Source organism: Erpetoichthys calabaricus, chromosome 18, assembly GCF_900747795.2.
Source record: "Erpetoichthys calabaricus chromosome 18, fErpCal1.3, whole genome shotgun sequence".
Taxonomy (NCBI): domain Eukaryota; kingdom Metazoa; phylum Chordata; class Cladistia; order Polypteriformes; family Polypteridae; genus Erpetoichthys; species Erpetoichthys calabaricus.
In genome coordinates, this window is record NC_041411.2 from 88889478 (window position 1) to 88917368 (window position 27891).

General features: G+C 39.0%; 1 protein-coding gene across 2 annotated transcripts in view; it reads right to left on the minus strand.

Moving 5' to 3' along the window:
* lamb2l (laminin, beta 2-like) overlaps positions 1 to 27891 on the minus strand; it is a 168664-nt gene that overhangs the window by 21139 nt on the left and 119634 nt on the right. For both annotated transcript variants that reach the window (XM_028825429.2, XM_028825430.2), the window contains 7 exons: positions 23472 to 23703; positions 22750 to 22913; positions 22101 to 22325; positions 14610 to 14824; positions 7846 to 7942; positions 5577 to 5949; positions 4076 to 4260 (listed from right to left, as the gene is read on the minus strand). In XM_028825429.2, coding sequence (XP_028681262.2) covers positions 4076 to 4260; positions 5577 to 5949; positions 7846 to 7942; positions 14610 to 14824; positions 22101 to 22325; positions 22750 to 22913; positions 23472 to 23703 — 1491 coding nt within the window. The remainder of the gene's footprint in view (positions 1 to 4075; positions 4261 to 5576; positions 5950 to 7845; positions 7943 to 14609; positions 14825 to 22100; positions 22326 to 22749; positions 22914 to 23471; positions 23704 to 27891) is intronic.

Here is a 27891-nt window from a genome sequence, read left to right on the forward strand (position 1 = left end):
GAAAAGAGCCAGAACATGTTGTGTCCACCTCAGTTCATCAGTGATGGTCATTCCAAGAAATTAAAGCTGCTCACCTTCTCAGCAGTATCCCTCCGATGTAAATATCAGTTCAGGACAACTAACAAGCTATAGGGTCAAACGAGCTTCCTGACAGTCCCCACTGTTAAAATGACAATATGTTTTCAGTTGTCTTTATTTGGTTTCATATGTTACTCCTGCTAGTAAGGAGGTTTTCTAACTTCCTAGCAAACCCCCTGTAGTCTCAGGTTCGCTCTAGAAAAAGGGTCAGGTGTCCACATTAAAAGCTGGGTCACCGGCATTCTAACATTCTACTCACTTCTCCATTTCACCTTCTCTCTCTCACTTGCTCCAGTTTCTTTCCCTATTGCACTTCTCAGGCTTAAGAACACGTGCAGTGCTTACGACATCACTGCATTCTCTGTGATCCACTCACAGAGGAGTCAAACTCCAGGCCTGGAGGGCCGCTGTGGCTGCAGGTTTTCATTCTAACCCTTTTTCTAATCAGTGACCAGTTTTCACTGCTAATTAACTTCTTTTCCCTTCATTTTAATAGCCCTGTTTTTAAGGATTAGGCCCTCTGAATTGCTTCTTTTCTTCATTAAATGACAGCCAAACAGAAATGAGATGTGATACAAGCCAACAGATGACCAGCTAAACTGGGGTTTCAAACTCCAACCAATTTCACTCCAATCACTTTCTTAATGAGAAGCCGATTCTTGCTGTTAATTAAACTCGTTATTTAATTGCATGGCCTGTTGCTGCTCTCATTCTGCCACAACAGACATTTTCAAAACTGTTGATTTTCTGTTTTTTCTAAGAACATTGTCAAGATGTTTTGGTGACCTGAGAGATCAGCCTTATGGAGACCTTCACTTTTCATCATTTTCAGATATTGTGTGATGGGCACAGATGAGCTGGTCATGTGGTGGCTTGGTTTGTGTCTCATTATTGTTTGGCTGCTAATTAAGGAAAAAATAACAACTAAGGGGCCAGAGTCGAGTTATTTAAAACTAAGGCAAAAGAAGTTAATCAGCAGCAAAACTAATGAAGAAGATGGTTAGAATGAAAACCTGCAGCCATTGAGGCCCTCCAGGACCAGAGTTTGACACCCGTGCACCATGATATGTGCAGGTTGCTCTCCAGTGGTGGTCTCGTGTGGGACTGTTCTTTGCTCTCTGCCTACTTGGTGGTGCCCTTGCCAATGAGTCAGCTAAGCAGCCCTTCACACTTGACATATTTAATTAACTATGTAAGTATATATTTTGTATATTGAAGCTGCACACTGAGCAACTCTGAGGATCATGGGTTAGTATTCCATGATTATTTAGCAAAACTTTGTAAGGAAAGAGTGAAAACAGGCTTTCATTGATAAGACAAACAAACAAACAAATAAAAAGAAATGTGCGGCATAAAATAACTAAAATGTTAATTCGACTTCATATGAACAGGTAGTGAAAAAAAAAAGGAAAAAAAACGTGCAAGGTTATCCAGTTGTTTCTACTATTGTGCAAGAGGGGCCTCTCGCACCGTTGATCTGTAGCACGAGTGTCTCTTGTTCTCTTACAATGTTTGAGTACTCTAACTCTTTCCCTAACACTCAGCACTGCACATAGACGAGAGAAAGAGTGATTAATAATTACTCACCCTCCTCTACATGGCACTCGAAGAAGCAAGACAAGCTCCTGTCCACGCACTCTCTCAGGCTGTGAGGATGAAGGAGTTGTGCCCCCACTGTGAAATGTGGTGTGTGGAAGAATGAAATGCAGTCCTCTCGAGTTCTCACCAGTCTCACACACGCAGCATGAATAACTTCTCTGTGTTAGTCACCTCTTATTCATAAAAATGTTACAATGTGTGCGTTTATATGGGTACACTATCCCCATGTTCCTTAAAATATAAAAAACAAGGATGGAACTAAAATACTGTGCTAAACTATAAACGCTGTAATACACAAATCAAGGAGGACTATTAGACAATTTCATTAGTGAGTCCACATGCTGTCTATTGCTGTTTCTGTTATGACATTATAAAGAACATATTGAAGCACCAGACGCACTGATGAGCACCAAAGTGAATGCTGTGACTATGGCTATGTCCACATAGTGGCGTAGCTCGAGTTTGTGCCGCTTGGGGAGTGGTGGGGCTTCAATTTGCCGCCCTCCAACATATCTGAATATGTTAACCTATTTAAATAGAAAATTAAAATGACGTATAGAGAAAAATAAAGATAAATTTTGCGTAGATTTATTCATATATAGAGAAACAGCAATAATTTTTCACATATAATTATTTCTAAGCATCAACTAGACAAGAATATAGTATAGACGCACTGATAAGCCGTGTTCTAATTATTAGTTTAATATAATTACGCTGCGAAAACCAGAACCAGTGCAGTGTACAAGTGATTGGTGGGGATGTTTTCTGCGCAGAGCAAGAACGCATTCGGATTGATAACGAAACAAAATTATAAATTAGTTGTTTATCTTCCTAGAAATTATTATCGGTGTAATGTTTATTTTTGTTATTGCCTCATAAATTTCAACTGTTGTGTCTGATGTCGTCACAGAAGGACAGTCTGAAAATTATTTTTGAAGCCTTTGTGGATAACAATCAGAGAATTTGACTTTTTTTCATTCATGAGTGATATTTTTCCGAACCACGCTGCTTACACAGGAATTGTACTGAGCCTTTTGGCCAATAATGCCGCCCCCAAAAATGTGCCACCTGGGGCGGACCGCCCCCTCAGCCTGCCCATAGCTACGCCACTGTGTCCACAGTAGTACATTTTCATTTAAAAGTGCAGATATTAGTCTCCTTATGTCCACACTACCCTGGTGTTGTTTACCCCTGAAAATGGAGACATTTGAAAATTCCCTCCAGAGCCGTATACTTCTGAAAATGCAGCCTCAGTGTTAATAAAATAATAATACCTATTATTTAATGTTGTAATGTGGATGAATGAAAGTGAACATTTATGAAAATGTCGACTCTGCGCTCTAATTGGTTTGTACTTATTATGTGGTCGTTTCCAGACTGGATCCTGTTTGTTATAATAGCTCATTCCCAGAATGGTCACATGTCCTAGAAGAAAATCATATTCCAACTTAGCAGACATAGAGGAGTTTACTTTCAATGGCGCTTGTTGTGTTGCTTACCTGTATGTATGTAAATTGCATTTTGTACAGTCTGAATACTGCATATACACATAAAAAGCAAATAATTAACTGATAACTACAGTTTAGTGATAAATTTCTTAGTCCCTCAACAAGAATATTTCCTCTTGCTTCTTCCACTAATGCATGCATGTCCAGTATAGGCGATCGTCTACGTCATATGCATTTTTAGTTGTTATAGTGTGGGCAGAGATACTCTCGTAAACAATGTGAAAATGCTAGGGTGGATGGAGATTGTTTGTGTTTAAAAACACTATTTTTGAATAAAACCATATTGTGGTGGTTGAAGCCAAAGCTTACTATGTAGATAAGGAAACTAAACCTACTTCTGGTTTTGAAAATGCTCCAAGTTATCCTTAAAGTTGATCCAAAAGAATTCTTCTAGTGAACCATCAAACCCCATAATCAATAAAACTAGTGCAAATTAGAGGGTAGGGGAAATCAAGAAGGAAAGCAAGCAAAAAATTCACACAAAGGATTGTTGGAATCTGGAATAAGTTACTATGTTGTACAGCTGAAACAGACACTGTGATAATCTTTAAAAATGTCTTGGCTATGATCCTGGGGCAATTTAGCTATTATCTAAGCTAACAATACAAGGAAATGGACTGATTTTTATTAACTATAAAGATCATCATGTTCTTATCCAGTAAAATTGTGGCCTTGAAACTATAGGTTATTATGTCATAATTCACCTTCTCCATCACTGTATGTGCCCAAGCCTTTCGTGTATTTTTCCTGAAAATTGCACAGTAAAAATATGTTACTTAAAAGGGATGGGATCTGCCATGTGATACAGTCTAGAGCATTAAGATCAATTGATTTACACACTTGGCTTTCCTCCATTTAATAGCAGCAACATAATAAGGCTTTTATGATACCACTAGCTCCAGATGTGAGGAGGTTCTGCAGCTTGTCATGGAGAATTTTCACAGTGTTGTTTAAGTCCCGTGTTTCAGTCTCCATCTTGTGTAATCTGTTCTGTAACTGTTCATCCCGGTGTCTGGTACTGTTGAGAGATTCTGATACTTGTAGAAGTTGTCCATCAATTTCTGAAATTTCTATCCTAAGAAAGGATAAACAATACACTTATTTTTAAAGCTGATTATTGTTTTTCTTCTGTCAACACCATACACACAAAACAATGTCCTTTATAGTAAAACCAGACCTAGGCTCTTCTGCTCTCTTGAGATAACTGTATAGCAGCACGGTATCATTAATCAATATTTATAAACCCTTGTGATTTATGGAGTTGACATAACCATTTATTTGAGTAGGGTGGGAAAAACAGTAGTTCAGTAGTCCAAGACTTTAAGGTTTCCTAATAGACTAGTTATTCTCAAAGTAATAATAGTTCCTTGACCTACTAAAATTTTCTTCAGTAGAGCCAGCTGAAGTGGTCTGGGCACATACCTAGTGTGGGTTTACCAAGAATGTCCCACTGGGAGAGGGGACAAGGACAGACCCTGGACATTTTGGACAGGTAATAACTTTCAGCTGGTCTAGGACCATTTAGAAATTCCCTAGGAACTGCTGCTGGGTTTAGGTTAGCTTGATCTGCTCAACTCAGCTTATCGTCACAACAACCCTCAATGGGATGAGTTTATGGCAGGGGTGGGCAAAGTCATTCCTGGAGGGCCGCAGTGGCTACATTTGTTCAAACCCAATTGCTTAATAAGAAGCACTTATTGCTCTAGAAACACTTCTGCTTCATTTTAGTTATCTCCCTCATTAAGATTTTGAACCCTTATTGCTTATTTAAGTCTTAAACAGCTGCATTCTCTGTTTTTAATTGCTCCTTATTAGCAATAAGATGCAAATGACAAAAGAAACCAGCAGTTATCCATTTTGCTTGTTACCCTTTACACCTGTGTGTGTTTATCGTGCACTAGTTGGTTTAATTAAATACTTGGAAGGAAAGAGAAGAGAAAAAAGTGAAGGACTGAGAATTACTCATCCGTTTTACACTTCAAAGTATTTGGATGATATCCTTAGAATGGAAAAAAAAATCTAGGATATGAGAATGACTTGACATAGCAGAGTTAAATGACTAACAAGCCATGAAATGTAATTATTGGCAAGGATTGTTTTCTAATTAAGCAACTGGGTTGGAACAAAAACCCGTAGCCACTGCGGCCCTCCAGGAATGACTTTGCCCACCGAGTAATATTTGCTTTTCAAATTTGTCTTTTCCTTTTTAAAAACTTGAAATCTGAAATACTTTACACTTCCCAGATACTTTTCATACTGAATTATGGTGTTCTTTACTAAACGTCTACGTGTCTCTACATCTCACAGTTAAACTCATACACTATATATACACAGAACACTACAGTTAAGGAAGCCAAAACAAAACACAGAATAAAGATAAAACGTTCATACCTTAAATTATTTGTGGACTCACTGACAATCTGGAAAATCATTTCTGTAGATCTGTCCTTGAGAAGGTTCTGAATTTGGACAAGCTTTTCCTGAAGTTCTTGGATGCGTCTGTCTAGGGTATCAGAGGGTATCCCAGTGTTCTCGATATGCTTTATTCTTTGCTCAATTCTCCTGATCTCCTCATACAGACGATTCACTATGCTCTCCCATTGTTGAAAGCAGTGGTGGCAGCGTATACACTTGGGAAAGTGCCCAGTAAATCCCCGGTCACATTGATTACATTTCTGTCCTGTTGCTCCTTCCACACAAAAGCATTTTCCAGTGTGACGATCACACTGAGGAGTGGAAGATCCAAGAGGGTCACAGTCACATGCTGACAAACGGTAAAAAAAAGACAAAAATAATTATATAAGATTAAAAGGTATTTTGCTTTTGACAACTATATCAAAACCCTTATCATGTTCATTGGAAAAATTAGCATCATTTGCTGAACATCTGGTCCAAGTGAAGAGTAGGGCTTCTCATTTTTAAGGAGTGCTATAGGACAAATTGATCTAACTGTCCTGAAGAGTTTTTGGTATCACTTTAGATTAGATGTAACTATGTGTTACTATGTTGTACAGTACTTACTTTGTAATAAATAATAATTAGCTACTCAATTGTAATTGTTATTCCAATTTTTATAAGTACATATGTCTATAAATTGTGAAATAACAATTACAACTGAGTGTTTAATTATAGCGTTACACTGTATTACATAGTAAGTACAAGATAATAACACTGAGTTACTCTGTAATTATACAGGTAATTACACAGTAAGTACAGTGTAAGTAAGGACACCTAACCTAAAGTGATATCAAGTTTTTTTTCTTAATATCATTATATTTTTTCCCAGTGAACTACCTGTTCCCGATGGACATTTTTGCAAGGACTTATGTTCAATTTACCTGGAATGGACAAAGTAACAGTGACCAAGGGAGCCTCCAGGGAACTATCTCAACTGAGTCCTGTTTCATGATTTGTACTGTGCCTGTGCCACTGCCAATTGTGCCTTTTTCTCCATTTCTCTCTATATTTCAACAGTTATGGTACCCAGACACATTTAAACAGATTTTACATTTATAAATGAATAATTTCCAGATTCCACATATATACCTTTTTTCCCTTTGCATTACATGCTGAGTGTGCCTGACTCCTGAGAACAAGTACTCTACAAGTTTGATGTTGTCCATACTAATGTCAGTCCTTACTCAAACAAAAGACTGACCAATCTATAAGAAAATAAGAAGTAACAAGCAAAGAGATAAAAAGGGACTTGAGCAGACCTGTCTTCTATAGATTTTGACCTCTTGATCTTTTGGGATGGATTCCACTTTTTCCCATTGTCAGAGAATAACAAAACGTGTATACCTCACCTCACCTTCACTTCACTCCCTCTCCAAAATGTTTTGGCCTTTCTACTGACCCACCTGTGAGCCTTTGACCTAATGTTGCCATCTTCATACTCAATGTGGCTTCAGCAGGAAGCAGGCGTAAACAACATTATACGGTTACTTCAAGATCTATGAAATCTGAAGAGTTTGAAGCATTACAGTTCAAATCTGAATTTGAATGACCTGGCACCCATTGCTGCTTGTCATTGCTAAACATAAGGAGGACTCTAGCTTAACCTTATGTGGATATCCTGTTTTATCTCTTATATCCTAAAGAAACATTGTTGGTTTCTTTTCCATACTGTATTTTGAATTCAGAGCACCTTCTACAGTACATAAACAGGCCTCATGACTCCCGGGCAGCTCATGTCTAACCATGATGGAATCCACAAATTCTCCTCAACTATCAGTGTGGTGTTCTCTCACAGATCTGAGGATTCCTGCTTAGCTCAACCCCTGACAGTGCCAAGCCTACCACCGGGTAATCAAACAAAATCACTGCATATTACTGCCCCAAAGGAACATCTCAGAGGACACAATTGCATAGGTTCTACGAGTATTAAAGACTTAGTTCTAGTTTTTAAAATGCTTCTTTCTAGTGAAGAGATTAATTGTTTATTTGTTTAAACTGTAGTAACTAAGCTGTTTCCCTTGTGTTTAGTTTCCAAATGTCTACTGAACAGCTTCTGGAATAATAAGAGCACAGCTTCTAAAGTGTTTTAATCATGCATGGTGCAAAGCTCTTTTATGTCACAGTATTTAGTTCAATTTTTCTTTCAATTACATGTTATGTATATGCATACATAAAGATATTATTAATTAACGTTTCATAATACCTCTGCATTTTATGTTGGGGTCACCCCAATAGTTTGCTTCACAGTCAAAGCAAGTGCGCCCTCCAAATCCTGGTAAGCAGTGACACTGTCCTGTAAACTAAAAGTAATTCAAAAAAAAGAAAAAATTAAATTAAATACATCCATTAACTTGTGGAGGAAACACATACAGTGCATCCGGAAAGTATTCACAGCACATCACTTTTTCCACATTTTGTTATGTTACAGCCTTATTCCAAAATGGATTAAATTCATTTTTTTCCTCAGAATTCTACACATAACATCCCATAATGACAACATGAAAAAAGTTTACTTGAGGTTTTTGCAAATTTATTAAAAATAAAAAAACTGAAAAATCCCATGTCCATAAGTATTCACAGCCTTTGCTCAATACTTTGTCGATGCACCTTTGGCAGCAATTACAGCCTCAAGTCTTTTTGAATATGATGCCACATGCTTGGCACACCTGTCCTTGGCCAGTTTCGCCCATTCCTTTTTGCAACACCTCTCAAGCTCCATCAGGTTGGATGGGAAGCGTCGGTGCACAACCATTTTAAGATCTCTCCAGAGATGTTCAATCGGATTCAAGTCTGGGCTCTGGCTGGGCCACTCAAGGACATTCACAGAGTTGTCCTGAAGCCACTCCTTTGATATCTTGGCTGTGTGCTTAAGGTTGTTGTCCTGCTGAAAGATGAACCGTCGCCCCAGTCTGAGGTCAAGAGCGCTCTGGAGCAGGTTTTCATCCAGGATGTCTCTGTACATTGCTGCAGTCATCTTTCCCTTTATTCTGACTAGTCTCCCAGTCCCTACTGCTGAAAAACATCCCCACAGCATGATGCTGCCACCACCACGCTTCACTGTAGGGATGGTATTGGCCTGGTGATGAGCGGTGCCTGGTTTACTCCAAACGTGACGCCTGGCATTCACACCAAAGAGTTCAATCTTTGTCTCATCAGACCAGAGAATTTTCTTTCTCGTGGTCTGAGAGTCCTTCAGGTGCCTTTTGGCAAACTCCAGGTGGGCTGCCATGTGCCTTTTACTAAGGAGTGGCTTCCATCTGGCCACTCTACCATACAGGCCTGATTGGTGGATTGCTGCAGAGATGGTTGTCCTTCTGGAAGGTTCTCCTCTCTCCACAGAGGACATCTGGAGCTCTGACAGAGTGACCATCGGGTTCTTCGTCACCTCCCTGACTAAGGCCCTTCTCCCCCGATCGCTCAGTTTAGATGGCCGGCCAGCTCTAGGAAGAGTCCTGGTGGTTTCGAACTTCTTCCACTTACGGATGATGGAGGCCACTGTGCTCATTGGGACCTTCAAAGCAGCAGAAATTTTTCTGTAACCTTCCCCAGATTTGTGCCTCGAGACAATTCTGTTTTGGAGGTCTACAGACAATTCCTTTGACTTCATGCTTGGTTTGTACTCTGACATGAACTGTCAACTGTGGGACCTTATATAGACAGGTGTGTGCCTTTCCAAATCATGTCCAATCAACTGAGTTTACCACAGCTGGACTCCAATTAAGCTGCAGAAACATCTCAAGGATGATCTGGGGAAACAGGATGCACCTGAGCTCAATTTTGAGCTTCATGGCAAAGGCTGTGAATACTTATGTACATGTGCTTTCTCAATTTTTTCATTTTTAATAAATTTGCAAAAATCTCAAGTAAACTTTTTTCACGTTGTCATTATGGGGTGTTGTGTGTAGAATTCAGAGGAAAAAAATGAATTTAATCCATTTTGGAATAAGGCTGTAACATAACAAAATGTGGAAAAAGTGATGCGCTGTGAATACTTTCCAGATGCACTGTTTCTATTCTAGCTGTATTTTACATTTGGTATTTGGAACAATCAACAAAACTAAGCAAAAAAATGCAAGAAATCATTCACAAAGAATGAGCTGTGAATGAGGTGTCTGAGTATGTCTGTTATTGTATATCTCATGGTACGACACAACAAATATCTGCATTTGCACCAAAAATATAACTGATTGAGGACCATGCACTTCAGCAACACATGTGCACACTGAGTACTGTTTAAAACGTGTTTATATATTTTATGAGACTTCAATATTAATTTTAATTTGCAAATGGCAAAGAAATTAAATGATAAATATTGGGGAAAATTCAATTTGCTTACATAGTTTAGTATGCAAAATGACTACACAAAGAGAGCAGAAAAGTGTAACAATTCTAGATAACCATAAGCTAAACAGACCAGTTTAAAGAGCTGAGTGTACCAAAATACAAGTGGTTGGTGAGCTACAACACACAATTTAACAGATCAATCCATCCATCCATCCATTTTCTAAACCTACTTATCCAGATCAGAGTTGTGAGTAAGCTGAAGTCTGTCCCAGTAATCATTGGGCGCAAGGCCAGAACAATCCCTGGAGATGATGCCATCCTATTCCAGGATGAACACACACATGCATACACTCACTGTGATGATGATGCATGTTAAGGGTCCGTGGCAGTTTATGGATGAAAGAGTGCGCCTCAGGCTTTGTGGGTGTGTGTGGCTGCGGCGCTGCATGGCCACAGGGTGTTTGGTGTGGAGGCGACCCGATTACCTGTTAAGATGTAGGCAAAGTCAGCACAGCTGTTCCACATCGCCCCTCCATGGGTGATAATTAGGGTGCCGCACCCACATGACTATACAGAGAGCCTAAGGAGACAAAGAAAAGGAGAGCAAAAGAAAGAAAAAAGGAAAGAGAAATTGTGAGGTTAAAAGGAAAGGAAGAGAAAAGAAGATTCAGAATCGTGGCAGAGGCATGCAGTTGGGGACAATGCCCTGGGTGGAAAGAACAGACGGCAGTCATGGGGTAGTGTCACTCCTGCTGAACATCCAGGGAGCAGGAGCTACCAAATGCTCCAGAAGATCCCACAGACGCCAATGGATGAAAGTGGGAGCAGGGAGCAGGGCTCGCGGATACCAAGGAATTGTGGCTGGAAACACAAGCCAGTTAATAGTTGGCTGCACTTGCTTGAGGACGTCTCTCCTTGTTGAGAAGGCCATAGAGGCTCAGCAGAGGACACGCCATTTTAGATGGATGCACTGAAGCTTGTGATGGTGTTTATGGATAAATCCTGACTTATTTTAATCTTAGATTTTTAATCTGTTTCCTGGATTGTTTATTTATTGAATTTTAACCTTCACTCAATCACAGTTTTTATAAAGGATTATATATTAGTAGGCTTTTGCTCTTTGACTAATTGGAAATTAAAGCATTTTGCACATTTGCACTAATCTTGTTGTTCTATGTTGTCATTCGCTGTAGTCCATCTAGTCCATGACTATCGATGTAGGGGTGCAAAAGAACTGTGGGCAACCCGGGAATTGCAATCACACACACCCACATACATCAAGGAATAATTTAGGAATCTAACCTGCATGTTATTGGACTGTGGGAGAAAACAAGAGAACCTGGAGGAAACCCAAGAGGACACAGAGGAGAGCATGCACACTCCATGCAGGGAGACACCTTACATATCTATCTATATAAATAAAAATGTAAATGTTTGTTTGTTCAAAACCTTAAATCTCCGAAAGTTCTGCACCGATTGCTTTGAAATTTTGACACAATGTTGCATTTGAATACGCGCGTGTTTTTATATACCTGTATTATATAGATGTCACACCTGTGACAGGTAAAAACATGCTATTTTTGAAAAACAGCGCCAGTCTAACATTCTGCACAGACAATGGAACAACAAAAAAATATTGTATACCCACAAGCATTGTGAAATTAAACATATTAGAAACGTGTGCTTTCTCTTTTCTTTCTTTTCCATTTAACCAGACTGAGCCACAGCAACGCGTGGCTGGGTACAGCTAGTTGTATAATAAAATACTTCTGTTAATAAAAAATGTTTTTTTATTGCCAAGTAAATCTCTCTATTTGAGCCTTTACATTATGCTCTTTTTGCAACAACAACAATTTATGTGATTATTATTTTACGTGCACCTCTCAAGTCTCAATGAGTTCTCTGTTTTCTCAGACTACAAACATTACACTCCATAGGTCTGATGACTGTGGTGGGCTGGCGCCCTGCCCGGGGTTTATTTCATGCCTTGCGCCCTGTGTTGGCTGGGATTGGCTCCAGCAGACCCCCGTGACCCTGTTGTTAGGATATAGCGGGTTGGATAACGGATGGATGGATGGAGGTCAGATGAGTCACAGTGCCTTTACCAGAATTTGGCTATGTTCTTCTTGCATATTAAATTAATGAATTAAATTAATGTAAAATACAACTCTACAGAACACATTTTTTTATTAACTTGACCAAACACTGAACTATTAGAAATATCCCAAGTGATATAGGCAGCCTAAAAGATATAATGTGCTTTGGTTGTTTAATTTTTTTTTTTACTTTGCTTTCATCCAAGTCCAGGTTGAAATTTAAGTTTAGACGAGTAAAAGTAAAAGTTACTTTAAAACGCTGCATACTAGCTAAGATATAACTGACCATTAGTGTCCGTTAAGAATTATGTCTCATTCATAACTAAATTACTGAATTCTGTGTAGAAGACACACAGGCAACCTAAACTGACAAATTAAAGGCTGTATGTGATGCCCAGTGTAATGGCCACCTTACACAGACCTAAAACCCAGGTATTTACAGTCGTAACCAACCGGACTATTAGGCGAGAGTTTCAAACACAGACAAAACACAATGTCGTAAACACACAATTCCTGATTATTCCAATGAGTGCCAATTATTTACAAACAGTGTCATGTGTTTCTTAAACACGGTTACATGCAATGTAACAATTAAATAGCAAAAAGCACGTAAAAGTAACTATATACAGTATTTACAGTGGTTTAAAGTAGTGTGAAGAAAATGAAAACAAAGGATCTTCTTCTTCCTTCAGTAAGCACAGGATGAAAATTTCCTCAGGAAATGCCAACACAAAATAAATCCAAAAATTAAAACATAAAAAAACGGGCAGAGAAATTAAGTATACCACCAAAACTATGCGACTCTTCAATTCCACCCGGGGGTGTAAACGTTAACATTTAACATTATACAAAGTTATTGTCTGTTTTTCACCTGCATTATTATCAATGTTTAATTTAATATTATTTATTGTATCAGTATGCTGCTGCTGGAGAATGTGAATTTCCCATTGGGATTAATAAAGTATCTATCTATCTATCTATCTATCTATCTATCTATCTATCTATCTATCTATCTATCTATCTATCTATCTATCTATCTATCTAGTGCCTTTCATGTCTATCTATCTATCTATCTATCTATCTATCTATCTATCTATCTATCTATCTATCTATCTATCTATCTATCTATCTATTATATAGTGCCTTTCATGTCTATCTATCTATCTATCTATCTATCTATCTATCTATCTATCTATCTATCTATCTATCTATCTATCTATCTATCTATTATATAGTGCCTTTCATGTCTATCTATCTATCTATCTATCTATCTATCTATCTATCTATCTATCTATCTATCTATCTATCTATCTATCTATCTATCTAGTGCCTTTCATGTCTATCTATCTATCTATCTATCTATCTATCTATCTATCTATCTATCTATCTATCTATCTATCTATCTATCTATCTATCTATTATATAGTGCCTTTCATGTCTATCTATCTATCTATCTATCTATCTATCTATCTATCTATCTATCTATCTATTATATAGTGCCTTTCATGTCTATCTATCTATCTATCTATCTATCTATCTATCTATCTATCTATCTATCTATCTATCTATCTATCTATCTATCTATCTATCTATCTATCTATCTATCTATCTATCTATCTATCTATCTATCTATCTAAAACCCAAATTACCTCCACAAGAATCCCAAGCCATAGGAGGTTCATCTACACATGTAATTATGTACAAAAACAAGCACAACTCTTCACTTTACCTTAAGCTCAGAAGCACCTCTAGTGGCCACACTACAGTCTTATATGTGTAGTCACTTGTGCCTGGTCACACCTACTACACGTCTTCAAAGATAAATCAATTGTTGAAGATGAAGAGACATTTATCTTATGTTGACTTCAAATCAGGTGAATGCTCTTTATATCTTCTTCCACTGTGCCCAAGCGAAATTCGTTTACCCTTAATTACCAGTAAGTGTTACACTGAACTCACTAAACCTAGACACAGAACTCTACTCCTGTGTATGTGTGTATGTCAGCAAATTAATAACGATCCTCGTCTTCCTTCAGTAGCACTTAACTACCACCATGGCTTCGGCCCTTTTGAACCTTGAGGTGCACGTGGCAGATGTGTAGGCCTATGAACAGCATGTGTCCTTAAGGGAACCACACGCGGGTACGCATCCTCACACTGCTTCTGTGCTGACCTGCACTGGAGCACTAACGTTCAATGTAACTTTAACTACCATTAATAACTGCTTACATTATTAATAAATAGTTATAAATAGCTATTAAAACTACAATCAAACTAAATCTGTGATGCAGCGTGCCACACTGAGTATTTAGCACTGCTGCTCTCCATATTGATGCCGCCATTATTGCATACTGCACACTGCTAAAAACATGCAATAAGAAGGAATTGTTTCAAAAAAAAATATATTATATGTGTTGCAGTTTTTAAAAATTATGGTGGTAAAACAACTACATACATACATACATACATACATACTTGTATGTAAATAATATTTTTGCAGTGTTTTAAAAATGGACAATAGTTACTTTGAATAGACCAGGTAACTCCATTTTAAATTGGAGAGGCCTACATGTATTTTGGAACTTACAATGTTGCAGTCACTCCTAAAAGAGTTTAACGGATGGCAGCCACAAGGTTCACAGCCTCCGGGCATTCCAAAGTTCCAGTGATTAGGGGCACACAGATCACAATTTTGTCCAACAACATTTGGTCTGCATTGGCACATTCCAGTCGTGCCATCACAGCGGCACATATCTCCTGTGCATTGCGCCCGTAATGTGCCGGCACTGTTACAAGTACAACCTGCAAAAAAAAAAAAAAAAAAATCCACGATAGACATGTAAGTTACACAGAACAGACAGACAGAACATTCAGAACAAGTGACAGATTGTACTTCTAAGCCATTATATTTTACTCTATAGCTATACTTTGGCAGGATGTTAGAAACTGCTTTTGCATGTGCCTCTTAAAGACAATGTGTGTCAGTGATCAACCTGTCACTGTGTAACACTGAAGATGAAGTAAGAGAATGAGTAGTGCTCTGCTTTTCAGTTTAAATTGTTTTCTTTTAATTTACAAGTTTATTGTATGTTATGTGGTCAGCTATAAGTAAAGACATCACAAACTGCTTCTTCATGTTTTGTTTCACACATATCTAATTAATAATTGGTCAAAAAAGAGGGAAGATGCAAAAATAGTTAGACAGCAGGGTAGAACTGGTGTTACTCATTGTTAATGTTGTAAGAACATTGCTGTCATTAAAGTTTTATTCATTAATGTCCACACCACACCCAAATGCACCCACTGTTGTCAGCATGGCACCACTTCAGGCTACGATGTCTCACAGACACTGTGTAATGCTTTCTCAATAAATGCTCATTTGCTTGGACTTTGTTGGTTACCTGTGTGTTCTTGCGAGTTCTGGGGTTTCTTGGGAGTGCCCCCTACACTTTCCACAGGACACCTGGAATGTGTTGATGTGAAAAGCAAGACAAGATGGTAGTTTCCATTACCGTATATACTCATGTATAAGTCAGGTCTTGAAACCCGAAAAATCGTTCATAAAATCAGACCCCGACTTATACACCCATTCAAAAATGTGACACTTATTTATTATTTTTTTTTTACATCTTCTTGCCTCCTCCAATCTCGCATCAGTTTCTCAGACGCATCAAACTTTGTTGCAGCAGTGCAGTTACCAATTTCTTTCGTTATTTCAACAAAGTTTAATTTAAAACCAGCTTCATATTTTCTTCTGATCGAACGCTCCATCATAGATAAGGGATGCTCTTACAATAAAGGTGTATGAGGGTGTGACACACAAAAAACATAAATCAGTGCAAACATTGCTTCGGAATAGTTTGGATATCACCGTGTGGTCTCGTAGAGGTTAGGAGCATGTGCTGATACAGTGTATTGCCGCACCCACTTAGAAAAAAAAGGCAGTGTGCTCAGTGGTTACTCTGTCAGGTGGGCGTTAGCATATCAGAATCTCTTGGACCAATAGCGTGAGTTTTCTGCATTCGACTTATATGACTGACATTATAAAATACCAGAAATTATACGATACAATCAAGTCTGGACTTATCCGTGAGAGAAGTTATCCGCAAGTATTATACGGTTATTGAAGAGGATACCAGAACTCCTGGAGAATGAACGTCAAAAACAACGCCTAATCAGGACCCAGTGACTGAGCACAGGTCTACATGTAAAAATGAAATACCTTTTGAAGATATTAGCAGGTTATAAAACCTCATACCGTATGAGTCTGAATGTGATAGTGAATGGACAATAGTACAATGCGTCATATTATGTACAATACATTATTAGTTTGTGCAATAAATAACACAGTGAGGATGCTATATGTGTTCCTACAGGGACTCATTGAAATTTGCTATGAAAATATAGTAAAGGTTTTGCCTACATACGAATTTCAATACCAAACCAGGCATCTATTTTGTTTTTTTTTTATTGCCTTGAATAACTCATGCTAACAGGCTACTTACTGTATACTGTCGATGTGTCCTTTCTATATAAGGTGCTTTCATGGAAGGGTTTTATATGAATTTTACAAAACCATTTGTGTGAAAAATGTTTACATATTATCAACTTTTATTTATCCATTAGCTAGTATATGATCTCCTTCTTTCGGCTGCTCCCATTAGGGATTGCCACAGCGGATCATCTTCTTCCATATCTTTCTATCCTCTCCATCTTGTTCTGTTATACCCATCACCTGCATGTTCTCTCTCACTACATCCATAAACCTTCTCTTAGGCCTTCCTCTTTTCCTCTTCCCTGGCAGCTCTATCCTTAGCATCCTTCTCCCAATATACTCAGCATCTCTCCTCTGCACATGTCCAAACCAACAAAATCTCACCTCTCTGACTTTGTCTCCCAACCATCCAACTTGAGCTGACCCTCTAATGTCCTCATTTCTAATCCTATCCATCCTCGTCACACCCAGTGCAAATCTTAGCATCTTTAACTCTGCCACCTCCAGCTCTGTCTCCCTGCTTTCTGGTCAGTGCCACCGTCTCCAACCCATATAACATAGCTGGTCTCACTACCATCCTGTAGACCTTCCCTGTCATTCTTGCTGATACCCGTGATACCTGTTTGTCACAAATGACTCATGACACTCTTCTCCACCCATTCCACCCTGCCTGCACTTTATTTTTCACCTCTCTTCCGCAATCCCCATTACTCTGTGCTGTTAATCCCAAATATTTAAACCCAAGTATTTAAACTCATTTTCCAGTTCCGGTTGGGCAAATGCTGGCATTTTTTGTCTGCCGCTGCCCGTTTCTGTTTTTGTTGTTGCATTTGTTGCAGGATCTGTCTTCGTATTCTGGATTGGGACTTTCTGAGTCTACTTTTTTCCTCTGAACATTTTGGAGATCTACGATTGCTTGGAGATCTACCTACAGTTGTTCCATTGCCTTCACTAAGATCTTGCTGGCCGTCTTAAGGTTTGTACGAGCCCTCGCTTCCTCATGACACTTCGGCAAGTTGCAACTTTACTTCTAGTTTTGTTCGGTTGTCTGTCCGTTCTGCCGTGGGGCTGGCTGGCTAACGTGTTTTTGAACCTTTGTGTCAGGGTGGCATGTTGGGGAGCAGGTGGCCGCATGAAGAGTGACTAGTTTTTATTTAATACCATTTTATCTGGATCTGATTTCCTGTTCTTAAGCTTATGGGCTAAAATGTATGCTTTTTCATGGCGTTTGCTTATTCATCTGTTGAGCTGAGGAGCTTGAACTAGATGCCTCACCTAGGAGCTGGATTATATAATCACTGTGTTGCCCTAGGAATTTTAAGACGGCCCCGCAATATACATCGCGGGTCTCATCGGAGGCTGTGCTGGAGTATTCCTTCCAGTTTCCTGGCTGTCAGTTTAATTCCTACCATCTGTTCTGCTCCTGGATATTCTCTCAGTGGATCAAGTGAGAGGGGTGGAGGAGTTAACTTTGATAACCTTCTCTCACTTCAGTACTCACATATGATAAAGATCAATCAAAAAGACCGTGAAACACTTTCAAACTGCTCCATGAAGATGGCCTTAATGAACATTCGGTCCGTAGCCAACAAATCTTTTGTTTTAAATGATTTTTTTACGTCTCGCAACCTGAACTTTCTATTTATGTCAGAGACTTGGTTAAGTGCTGGCGACTCAATTTCTCTCCATGATCTCTCTCCTCGTGATTGTACCTTTTTGAGCTCACCTAGAATCGCTGGTCGAGGGGGCGGGCTTGCAACTGTTTTTTAAAATCGTTTTAAATGTAGACTTTTGACTATAGACAATTTCTCCAGTTTTGAGGCTCAGCTGTATAAAATTGATCTTACAAATCCTGCATTGTGTGCACTGGTTTATAGACCTCCTGGATATAATAAGGATTTTGTCCTGGAGTTCTCAGAGTTCTTATGTTTCATGGTGTCACGCGCTGATAGAATGCTGATTCTGGGAGATTTTGATATTCATGTTTGTTGTCCGACAAAACCGCTGGTTAAAGATTTTTTAAGTCTTGTAGATTCTTTTAATTTCACTCAAGTGGTGTCAAATCCCACACATCAGGGAGGACATACATTGGACTTAGTTCTAACACTTGGCCTTCCTGTAAATAACCTGGAGATCTTTGATGTCGGCATTTCTGATCATTTTGAAGTTGTTTTTGAAATTAAGTTTTTGTGTCCGCACATCAATTTCACTAAACCACAGCACTTTTCGTGCTGTATAAATGCTGACACAGCGTGAAAATTCTGTGATATTTCTTCTCAGAGTCATTTGCCTTTGGTGTTAGAAGCCATCTCTGTGTATCAGGATATTACTGATATAGTTAAGCTTCTCGATCTCACTTGTACTGATACTCTGGACCTGGTCGCACCCTTAAAGTTAAGGAGAGCCAAGGTAAAAGCCAGTGTTCAGCCCTGGCTAAATGAGGCCACTCATGTGATCAGACAGGAAGGTGGAAAATAGGACAAACTGCAGGTCTCTTATGAAATTCTTAGAACTCGCTGGAAGTCCTGACAAGAGGCTGTGAGATCAACAAAATTACATTTTTTATCATGTTTAATTGCGAATGTTGCCTCGAGACCTAGGGTGCTGTTTAGCACCATAAACACTCTCTTAAACCCACCTGTCAGCAGCTTCCCTGAGAGTACGCCAGAGACCTGTGAGCTGTTTCTTAATTATTTTATAAATAATATTCAAGCCATTCGTTCCAGCATTACTCTTCCAAGTGTTGATTACTGTGGGAAGACACCAGTCACTCTAAGGCCAGTGCACAGCCAGTTTACTTCCTTTCAACCTATTTTTTTCTTCTCAGCTAGCTGATATAATCATGCAAACGAAACTTTCCAATTATCCGCTAGATATCTTACCTGAAAGTCTATTTAAAGATGCTTTTAGAGCGCTTAGTCCAATTGTGCTGGCTATTATTAACAACCGTCTAAAATCCGGTATAATGCCAGACAACTTTAAACATGCAATTGTTTAGCCTTTGCTGAAGAAGCTCACACTTGATCCTACAGCTCTTTCAAACTATAGGCCTATTTCTAAGCTCCCATTTCTGTCCAAAATTATAGAGAAAGTGGCTTCTTTGCAGTTACTTTCATATCTGGAGGATAACAATGTATGTGATGTGTTTCAGTCAGGTTTTAAAAAACGTCATAGTACTGAATCGGCTCTGCTGAAGGTAACAAATGATATTCTATTAACTTTGGACTCTGGCTCTTCTGCAATCTTGATCTTGCTGGATCTCAGTGCAGCATTTGACACAGTGGACCATGGAGTTCTGTTAAAATGGCTTGAGGATGACGTAGGCATTCAAGGCTGTGCACTGAAATGGTTTGTGTCCGACCTGAAAGGCAGATCTATGGCTGTTAACATAGATGGGAATTTCTCTCAGCCAGATCCTCTCACACAAGGCGTCCCTCAAGGTTCTATCCTGGCTCCCCTTCTATTTTACCTTTATCTGTTCCCCTTGAGGGCCATCTTATACAAACATGATGTTGTGTATCATTGTTATGCTGATGAGACGCAGCTGTACCTCAAAGTTAGCTCTGACATAACTTCATCTGTGAAAATTCTGTTGAAATGCTTTGAGGAAATTAAATATTGGATGGCACAAAATTTCTAGCAATTAAACGAAAATAAAACAGAAGTCATTATTTTTGGACCTACCACATCTGCAGTTGAAATCGCCATGCACTTAGGCACTTTGTTTTTTTGGCAGCAATGATTCATAATGATATCAGAAACCTAGGTATCATCTTTGAGTCATCACTAAGTTTTGAAAAACAAATCTCCATGGTGCGGCACAGTGGTAGCGCTGCTGCCTCACAGTTAGGAGACCCGGGTTCGCTTCCCGGGTCCTCCCTGCATGGAGTTTGCATGTTCTCCCCGTGTCTGCGTTGGTTTCCTCCCACAGTCCAAAGACATGCAGATTAGGTGGATTGGCGATTCTAAATTGGCCCTAGTGTGTGCTTGGTGTTTGTGTGTGTCCTGCGGTGGGTTGGCACCCTGCCCAGGATTGGGTCCTGCCTTGTGCCCTATGTTGGCTGGGACTGGCTCCAGCAGACCCCTGTGTTTGGATTCAGCAGGTTGGAAAATGGATGGATGGATCTCCATGGTAGTAAAGTCCAGTTTTTACCAACTGAGGCAAATTTCTAAACTAAAATCCTTTCTATCACAGAAGAACTTTGGAACAGTCATTCATGCCTTTATTACATCCCACCTAGATTATTGTAATTCCTTATATGTGGGTCAGCCAAAATCTGCTCTGTCGCACCTTCAGCTGGTTCAGAATGCAGCAGCTAGATTTTTGACTGGATTGAGAAGAAGGGATCACATCTCCCCCATTTTAGTCTCTCTTCACCGGCTACCGGTGAGGTGTCGCATTGATTTTAAAATCTTGTTGTTTGTTTTTAAAGCCTTGCATGGTCTCACTCCAAAATATATCTGTGACCTCCTTCACCCCTATGTGCCACCAAAAGCACTGAGGTCATCTGGACGACTGCCCCTAGTAGTGCCAAGATCTCGGCTGAAGTCTAGGGGAGACAGAGCTTTTTCAGTTGTTGCTCCTAGGCTTTGGAATGACTTGCCTCTGCACATCAGGTCTTCATCCTCGATCGAGGTTTTTAAAAGTCTGTCTTTCATTGTGTATGATGGGATTGTGGTGGATGTTATAATTGGTTGTTTTATTAATCTACTTTTGCATGATTGTTTGTATTGTGTTTATTTTAATACTTTTTTGTACAGCACTTTGGCGCAAGCTCTGTTGTTTTAAATGTGCTTTTATAAACACACATGTATTCTGTCTTGTTTCTAATGACCTTCATTCCTCTCCTCTCCTCTCATATCTCCACCTCTCCAGGGTCTCCTCAACCTGCTCCCTACTATCGCTACAGAACACAATGTCATCAGCAAACATCATAGTCTACGGGGACTTCCGTCTAATCTCATCTGTCAAACTGTCCATCACCATTGCAAATAAGAAAGGGCTCAGAGCTGATCCCTGATATAATCCCACCTCCACCTTAAATGCATCTGTCACTCCTACCGCAGACCTCACCACTGTCACACTTCCCTCGTACATATCCTGTACAACTCTTACGTACTTCTCTGCCACTCCAGGCTTCTTCATACAATACCAAAATTCCTCTCGAGGCACCCTGTCATATTCTTTCTCCAGGTCCACAAAGACACAATGCAACTCCTTCTGGCCTTCCCTATACTTCTCCATCAACACCCTCAGAGCAAACATCGCATCTGTGGTGCTCTTTCTTGGCATGAAACCATACTGCTGCTCACTAATCATCGCCTCCCTTCTTAACTGAGCTTCCACTACTCTTTTCCATAACTTTATGCTGTGGCTCATCAATTTTATCCCCCTGTAGTATATGATCATGATAATAAATATAAAGATGCAAAATATGTGTTACATACCTAAACAGCCTTGCCTCAGCTTTGCTTTACAGTATTGCCTATGGTCGCTTTGTAAATTAATCCTATTATTTTGCCACTACAGTCAAATGTGCAAATAAAGCGGTATATACTATAAAAACGAAAAGAAAAACTCACATCTGCAGTCATGTGCTAATGCGTTGCCATAAAAACCTGGCTTGCACTCTGAACAAGATGGTCCATGGGTATTATAGAGGCACATCAGACACTCGCCGGTATGTGCATCACATGCGCCACGGTCACTTGTATCAATATTGCCACTGCACTGGCAAGGGTGACATTCTCCTCCTTGATCTTCTGGATTTCCAAAATAGCCAGGGGCACACCTGTCACAACGTGGACCTAATAAATAAAAGAATACTTTTAATATCTTCATTTTATACCCTTAGAATTTTGAGGGAGTGGCAAATTTGATGAAATCTGATGCAATTTGATGAAATGTGATGATATGGTGGCCAGTCTCCAAAGGTGTGAGACACCCAAGCTAACCAATGCTAACCATGTCACTCAGTCTTCATATAAGGAAATGCTTCTTATCACGTACTTAATAAATCTGTATTTGGATTAACCAGCTTTGAAAATAGATGGAAAGATTTTCAGATGGTAAAGGAAACCTTTCCCAAATGTACTCTGTATCTCAATATTTGAAAAAGTAAAACAAGAACAGAAAAAAATCCACAAGAACAAATAATTCGACTCAACCAAGTAAATCAAGTCTGTACTTTTTTAAAATTATTTTTCTAAACATAACCACCCTCCTACTGACCTGAATATCCCGGAAAGCAGTTACATATGATCTGGCTAGATGTTCCATCAAGAGAGCAGGATATGCCATTAAAATGATCTGATCCTGGGTTGCCGGGGCATGGACAAGGACGGCAGTGCTCTCCATATTCCAAGATTGGGTTTCCATAAAAACCATCCACACACCTACAAAATACACATAACTAAAGAAAACTAGAAAGAAGTGCTAGACAAGGGAATTGTTATGTATGTTCACAGAACATATTGCTTTTAGGGCACTCCGATGTGCTACGTGATACATTAATTCTAATGCAAAGCTTTAGACAAGACCCTTTAGATAGACAGAACCTTATTTGTCCCTATGGGGAAATTTGGCATTTTATAGAAGCTCTTTAAATAAACAAATAAATAAATAAATAAATAGGTAGATAAGTAAGTAAGTAAGTAAATAAACAACTATACACACACATTTTGGTCTGAACTACAAAGGAAGTAAAATTAAAAAGAAAGAAAAAAAAACAGACTTGGCTATCACAGTCAACTGGTTACAAAAGATTATTCAAATGTTGCAAGCACTTTATAAAATATGTCACATCCAACATACATAATTGATACTTCTCAGACTTCTGAAAATGTCTGATCTACTTCTTTTCAAATCATATTTTTGTTATTTACAGCTATGATTATGAAGCCAAAATTCACTGGTGATATAAATATGATTCTGCTTCGGCCTTTTAAACTTACCTGTCACAATAATGACCCGTTGTGTGGTCTCTACATGTAATGCAGGCTCCAGTCTGAGGGTCGCACTCTTCTGAGTGCCCATTACAGTGGCACTGTCTGCAGTGTGGGAAACCCCAGTGGCCAGGATGACAGCTACCACACTGACGTCCGGTCACTTGTGATTTACAAGGACATTGACCCATTACGGGATCACAGAAGAAGCTCTCTGATCCCTGCGAGTTGCAGTTGCAAGCTGGGAACAGACAACAGTCAATTAACTGAATTAGTTAGAGTGCTTAATGCACCCTGCATGTATACAAACACATCTATGAATGGCAGTGGCTACAAATTTCAATTGTAATCAGTTATCTCATTTAAGGGTGAACAAAAAAAATGACAAAAAAATGACATAATCAGTCATACTGCCTAATCTCTTATTCCCTTGAAAAATTACTAATCTTTTTAATTCCTGAAGATAATACTGAGAATGTGTACTATGTTGTCAAGGTTTAAAAAAGTTTACACACTGATAACACACAGCAGTGAATGGCGTGAAAGTCTAACACAGTGCAGCTGGCCATGAAAATCCAGCCTACTCAAATGTGTGTCACACTCCTATCTGAGTGATAAAATGATGTGCCCTACACAGGAGATACCGAATACAAAAATAATGAAGGACATAAGACATCTGCTCTGGCCTTTCAAAGAGACAATAACTACATTTATTAAGTGCTCCTAAATGAAAAAAACACTACAGACAAAAAGACAATTAAGTAGAAACAGCCACTGGAGTGAAGATTAATGATACAGGAAGGCTGCATTTGCTGTAGTTCAATAATGTGGGGTTGTCCTGTCAGTGGTGTACACACAGACAAAGATTAGATTAGTGTATTCTATCATCGCTTTTATGGTAAACTAAACAAAAAGCCCATTTTGACAACATAAGATGAAACGGGCACGAGTGGAATAGTGATAAGTATAAACACCACAAACCTGATATAGGTGTATTGAATGAATGCGTAATTAGGCCTCGAGCTGTAGTCGAATTCGCCTTTCAGGCCTCTAGAGCTTTAATTGAAGTCGCCTGTCTCTTTGAATTTTTGCGGCCGTAAATCCGCCGCCTGCCACGATGTTGGGATTGCATGTCGGTCGAAATCACCTTTCTCTTTGAATTTTCGCGGCCGTAAATCCGCCACCTGCCGCGATGTCGGTCTCGTAAGGTTTTTCGGGCAGCTGCGCAGAAGGCGACTGCGCATTCGGCTTCGGACGGACATGAGTGAGTGAGTGAGTGAGGAGACTGGCGAATTATGTATTAAGATGAGTGATAATAGGAATAATGAGCACTAGCTAAAAAAAGTAAAACAATGAAACTTATATTAATTTCTTTGTTTGATGTTATAAAACTTGTCAAAGAAACCACGGGTTTAGTCTTTGACTCCAAGGACTAATAAATCACACATATAATTAAGTTGTGCAATCGCCCCTTTGATAACATACAGTTTAATTTCAGAAAAAGTATGGCTACCCTTTATGTCAAAAGTACAAAGACTCTAAAGACAATTAGGCAAAGTTGTCTGTTTGTTGACAAGAGACAAGAAAGTGGTACTTAATAACAATAATAATAATAATTAATTACCTTCATATAGTGCTTTACTAACCTACTCAATGTCCTTTACATAGGCAGTGGGAAACCACTTCAACCACCACCAACGTGTAGCATCAATCTAGATGGTATGATGGCAGCTATTTTTGAACCAGTACACTCAGCTCACATTAGCTATTAGGTTGTGAAGTGGTGGGATAGTCAATCAGGGACAGGGGATGATTAGGGGCCAGAATGGACGAGGCAGTGCTTTGCAATTTAGCCAGGACATCAGGAAACACCCTACTCTTTTTGAAAGGTGCCCATGGATCGTTTATGACTACAGAGTGTCACTTCTTCAGTTTTATGTGTTATCTGAAGGACATGGATCCCTGTCACTAATTGGAATCCACATGCAGACCAAAGGGTAAACACTCCACCCAAACCCGATGACCTCACTAACAACTCTCCCAACATGAACCCAAGCATTTCCTAGATGATCTACCTTCCAAGTATTGGTCGGGCCCAGACATGCTTAGCTTCAGGTCGATAACCTGTTCTGAAGTGCAGATGGTATGGCTGCTAGAACTTGTCACCATACTAAGTTTGGTGTATCATTATAAGTCAATATGACTTTAGTTTTTGTTATTATCAAAAAAAAAATACTACTGTATATTTAAACTAAGAAAAGTGCTCTTTATATGTGGACTGTCTGGGAGGCACCACTGCAATGCACGACTAAGGCTGATATTTCATTGACTTGTTTTTGTGGAGTGGTGGCTCTGATGCTAGGGATTTGCACGAAACACAAGAAGTGACTCTACTCCATTAGGCCCTTGAGCAAGGACCTTAACCTGCAATTGATTCCTCCTGAGTATGATGTTAATCAGCATTCAGGTTTGCAAGCAGGACATGTCAACTTGTGTCACCCGCTGCACTCGGGTCCCAGTCTAGATGGTTCGTCGTGTGGTGGATGCAGCAACAACACACTATCACTATCTATTGCTGTCTGGATATAAAGATAAACAGCTGCTGCCCTATCACGCTGCAACAAGGTGATTTACTGTAACTGTTGCTTCTGTAAGTAATCAAGAACAAATAAATAAATTAAGGTTACCACTTTGATCATTTTTGTGGATGGAAATGTGAAAACATTTAGAGGGAAACAATATCTGCATGTACCAATCTTATTTTAAAGAAGGTGTTGCAGTGTGTAGCAATGATTCCTCACCAGGGTTGGGGAATGTTACTTTTGAAAGTACAGTAGCTTAGTTACATTACGCGTTACCTACAAAAAAAGTAACTAAATATGTTACATAGTTACTTATAAAATGTAATACAAGACAAGCAGTGCATTACTTTTTCTTCTTATGTATGAAAAATCGCTCATTTCACTGGCCAGCACTTGTTATTAAATCCTAAGTCCATATATGAACCTTCATGAAACTGACCAGAAACAGATCCAAACATCATCATTTTCTTGTGTTTTATATATACATTTAGTTCTTCATGTGCTGTGAAGTAAATAGCAAACATTCTCAACACAAGCCGCAGAAGATTTGTGGTATGAACACTGGCAGCTCCACCATCTGATCGCACTGTTTCAAAATATCTATAGCAATCTATCTGGATTGAAAGTAAAGTGAGACTTTATTTATAGGATTCTCTTACTGGATTGCATTAAGCACACTTTTTCTGATTGGCTATGTGCTTGTGCCCTGTGAAGCACCATATAGTGCTGCAATAATGATTGGCTCCCTGTGACTCTAAACTTGACCAATCAAATTTACCCTTCAGCACTTGCAGGGTTAAATGTAAACTTGTAATTTCTGTTCAGCTCCTTTCACTTGATTGCACGATATGCTCATGCTTAATGTCCTCTTCAGCTGTCACCAGGTGGCCAGAGTGCATGTGTACACAATGTTATACCGGAAGCAGCAGCAAAAACAGTCAATACTTGTGTGAAATAATGCAATAATTTTTTTGGGAGTGGCAGTAATTAGTTTCCATAGTAATGCAGTAATGCAGATCTGTTTGTTTTTTTTAACTACCATATATTTTTGCTTTAATAAAATAAGCATTGTGTTACGTTACTCACTACTTTAAAAAGTAATCTCATGACGTAATACATGCTACTTTTAACGTGTTACCTCCAGCACTGTTCCTCGCATCTCCATAAGCCTGTGGACTTTCCATGTGGAGTTTGCATGTTCTCTCCAACTCCATATTTTTGTTTCTCTGTGGTCTCTACTTTTTCTTTCACCTCTCAAGGAGCATTTAACTACTCCAAACTGACTTGGTGTAGCTGTGCATGTGAGTGAGCCCTGCGCTAGACTGAGGCTCCATCTAAGAATTGCTCCTGCTTTGCACCAAAGCTGCCATGATAGGCTCTCACTCTCCACTGTCAAGAACTGAATAATCAGTTCAGAAAATCGATTAATGAATGGATGCTAATAACATATTTTTGACATTATTATATGTGGTTTCTGTTCACTTAGCCCATTATTAAAAGAACGTTCAAATGTTCAAAGTACATACTTAACTTTCAGAGTAAAAATGGACATTTTATGGATGTAGTTAGAAAAGTCATTTATATTTGAATTTCTTCTATTTTCTAACATCGTTTACATGCTTCAAGCTTTCACAGCAGAAAACTTAATAAAAGCTAAGCTGTTAAAAAGAATGGAGAATTATAGAGCACCTCTGATAAAGGATACTCCTGACTCTGCATGGTTTGTTAATTTATATTTGATATTACTTTCTTTACATCACTTCACAGGCCAACAAGCCATTTGCATCAGAGATCATTTTTATCTGGGTTTAGTAGTGTTTTTCATGCTGATTTCAAGTCTGTGTCTA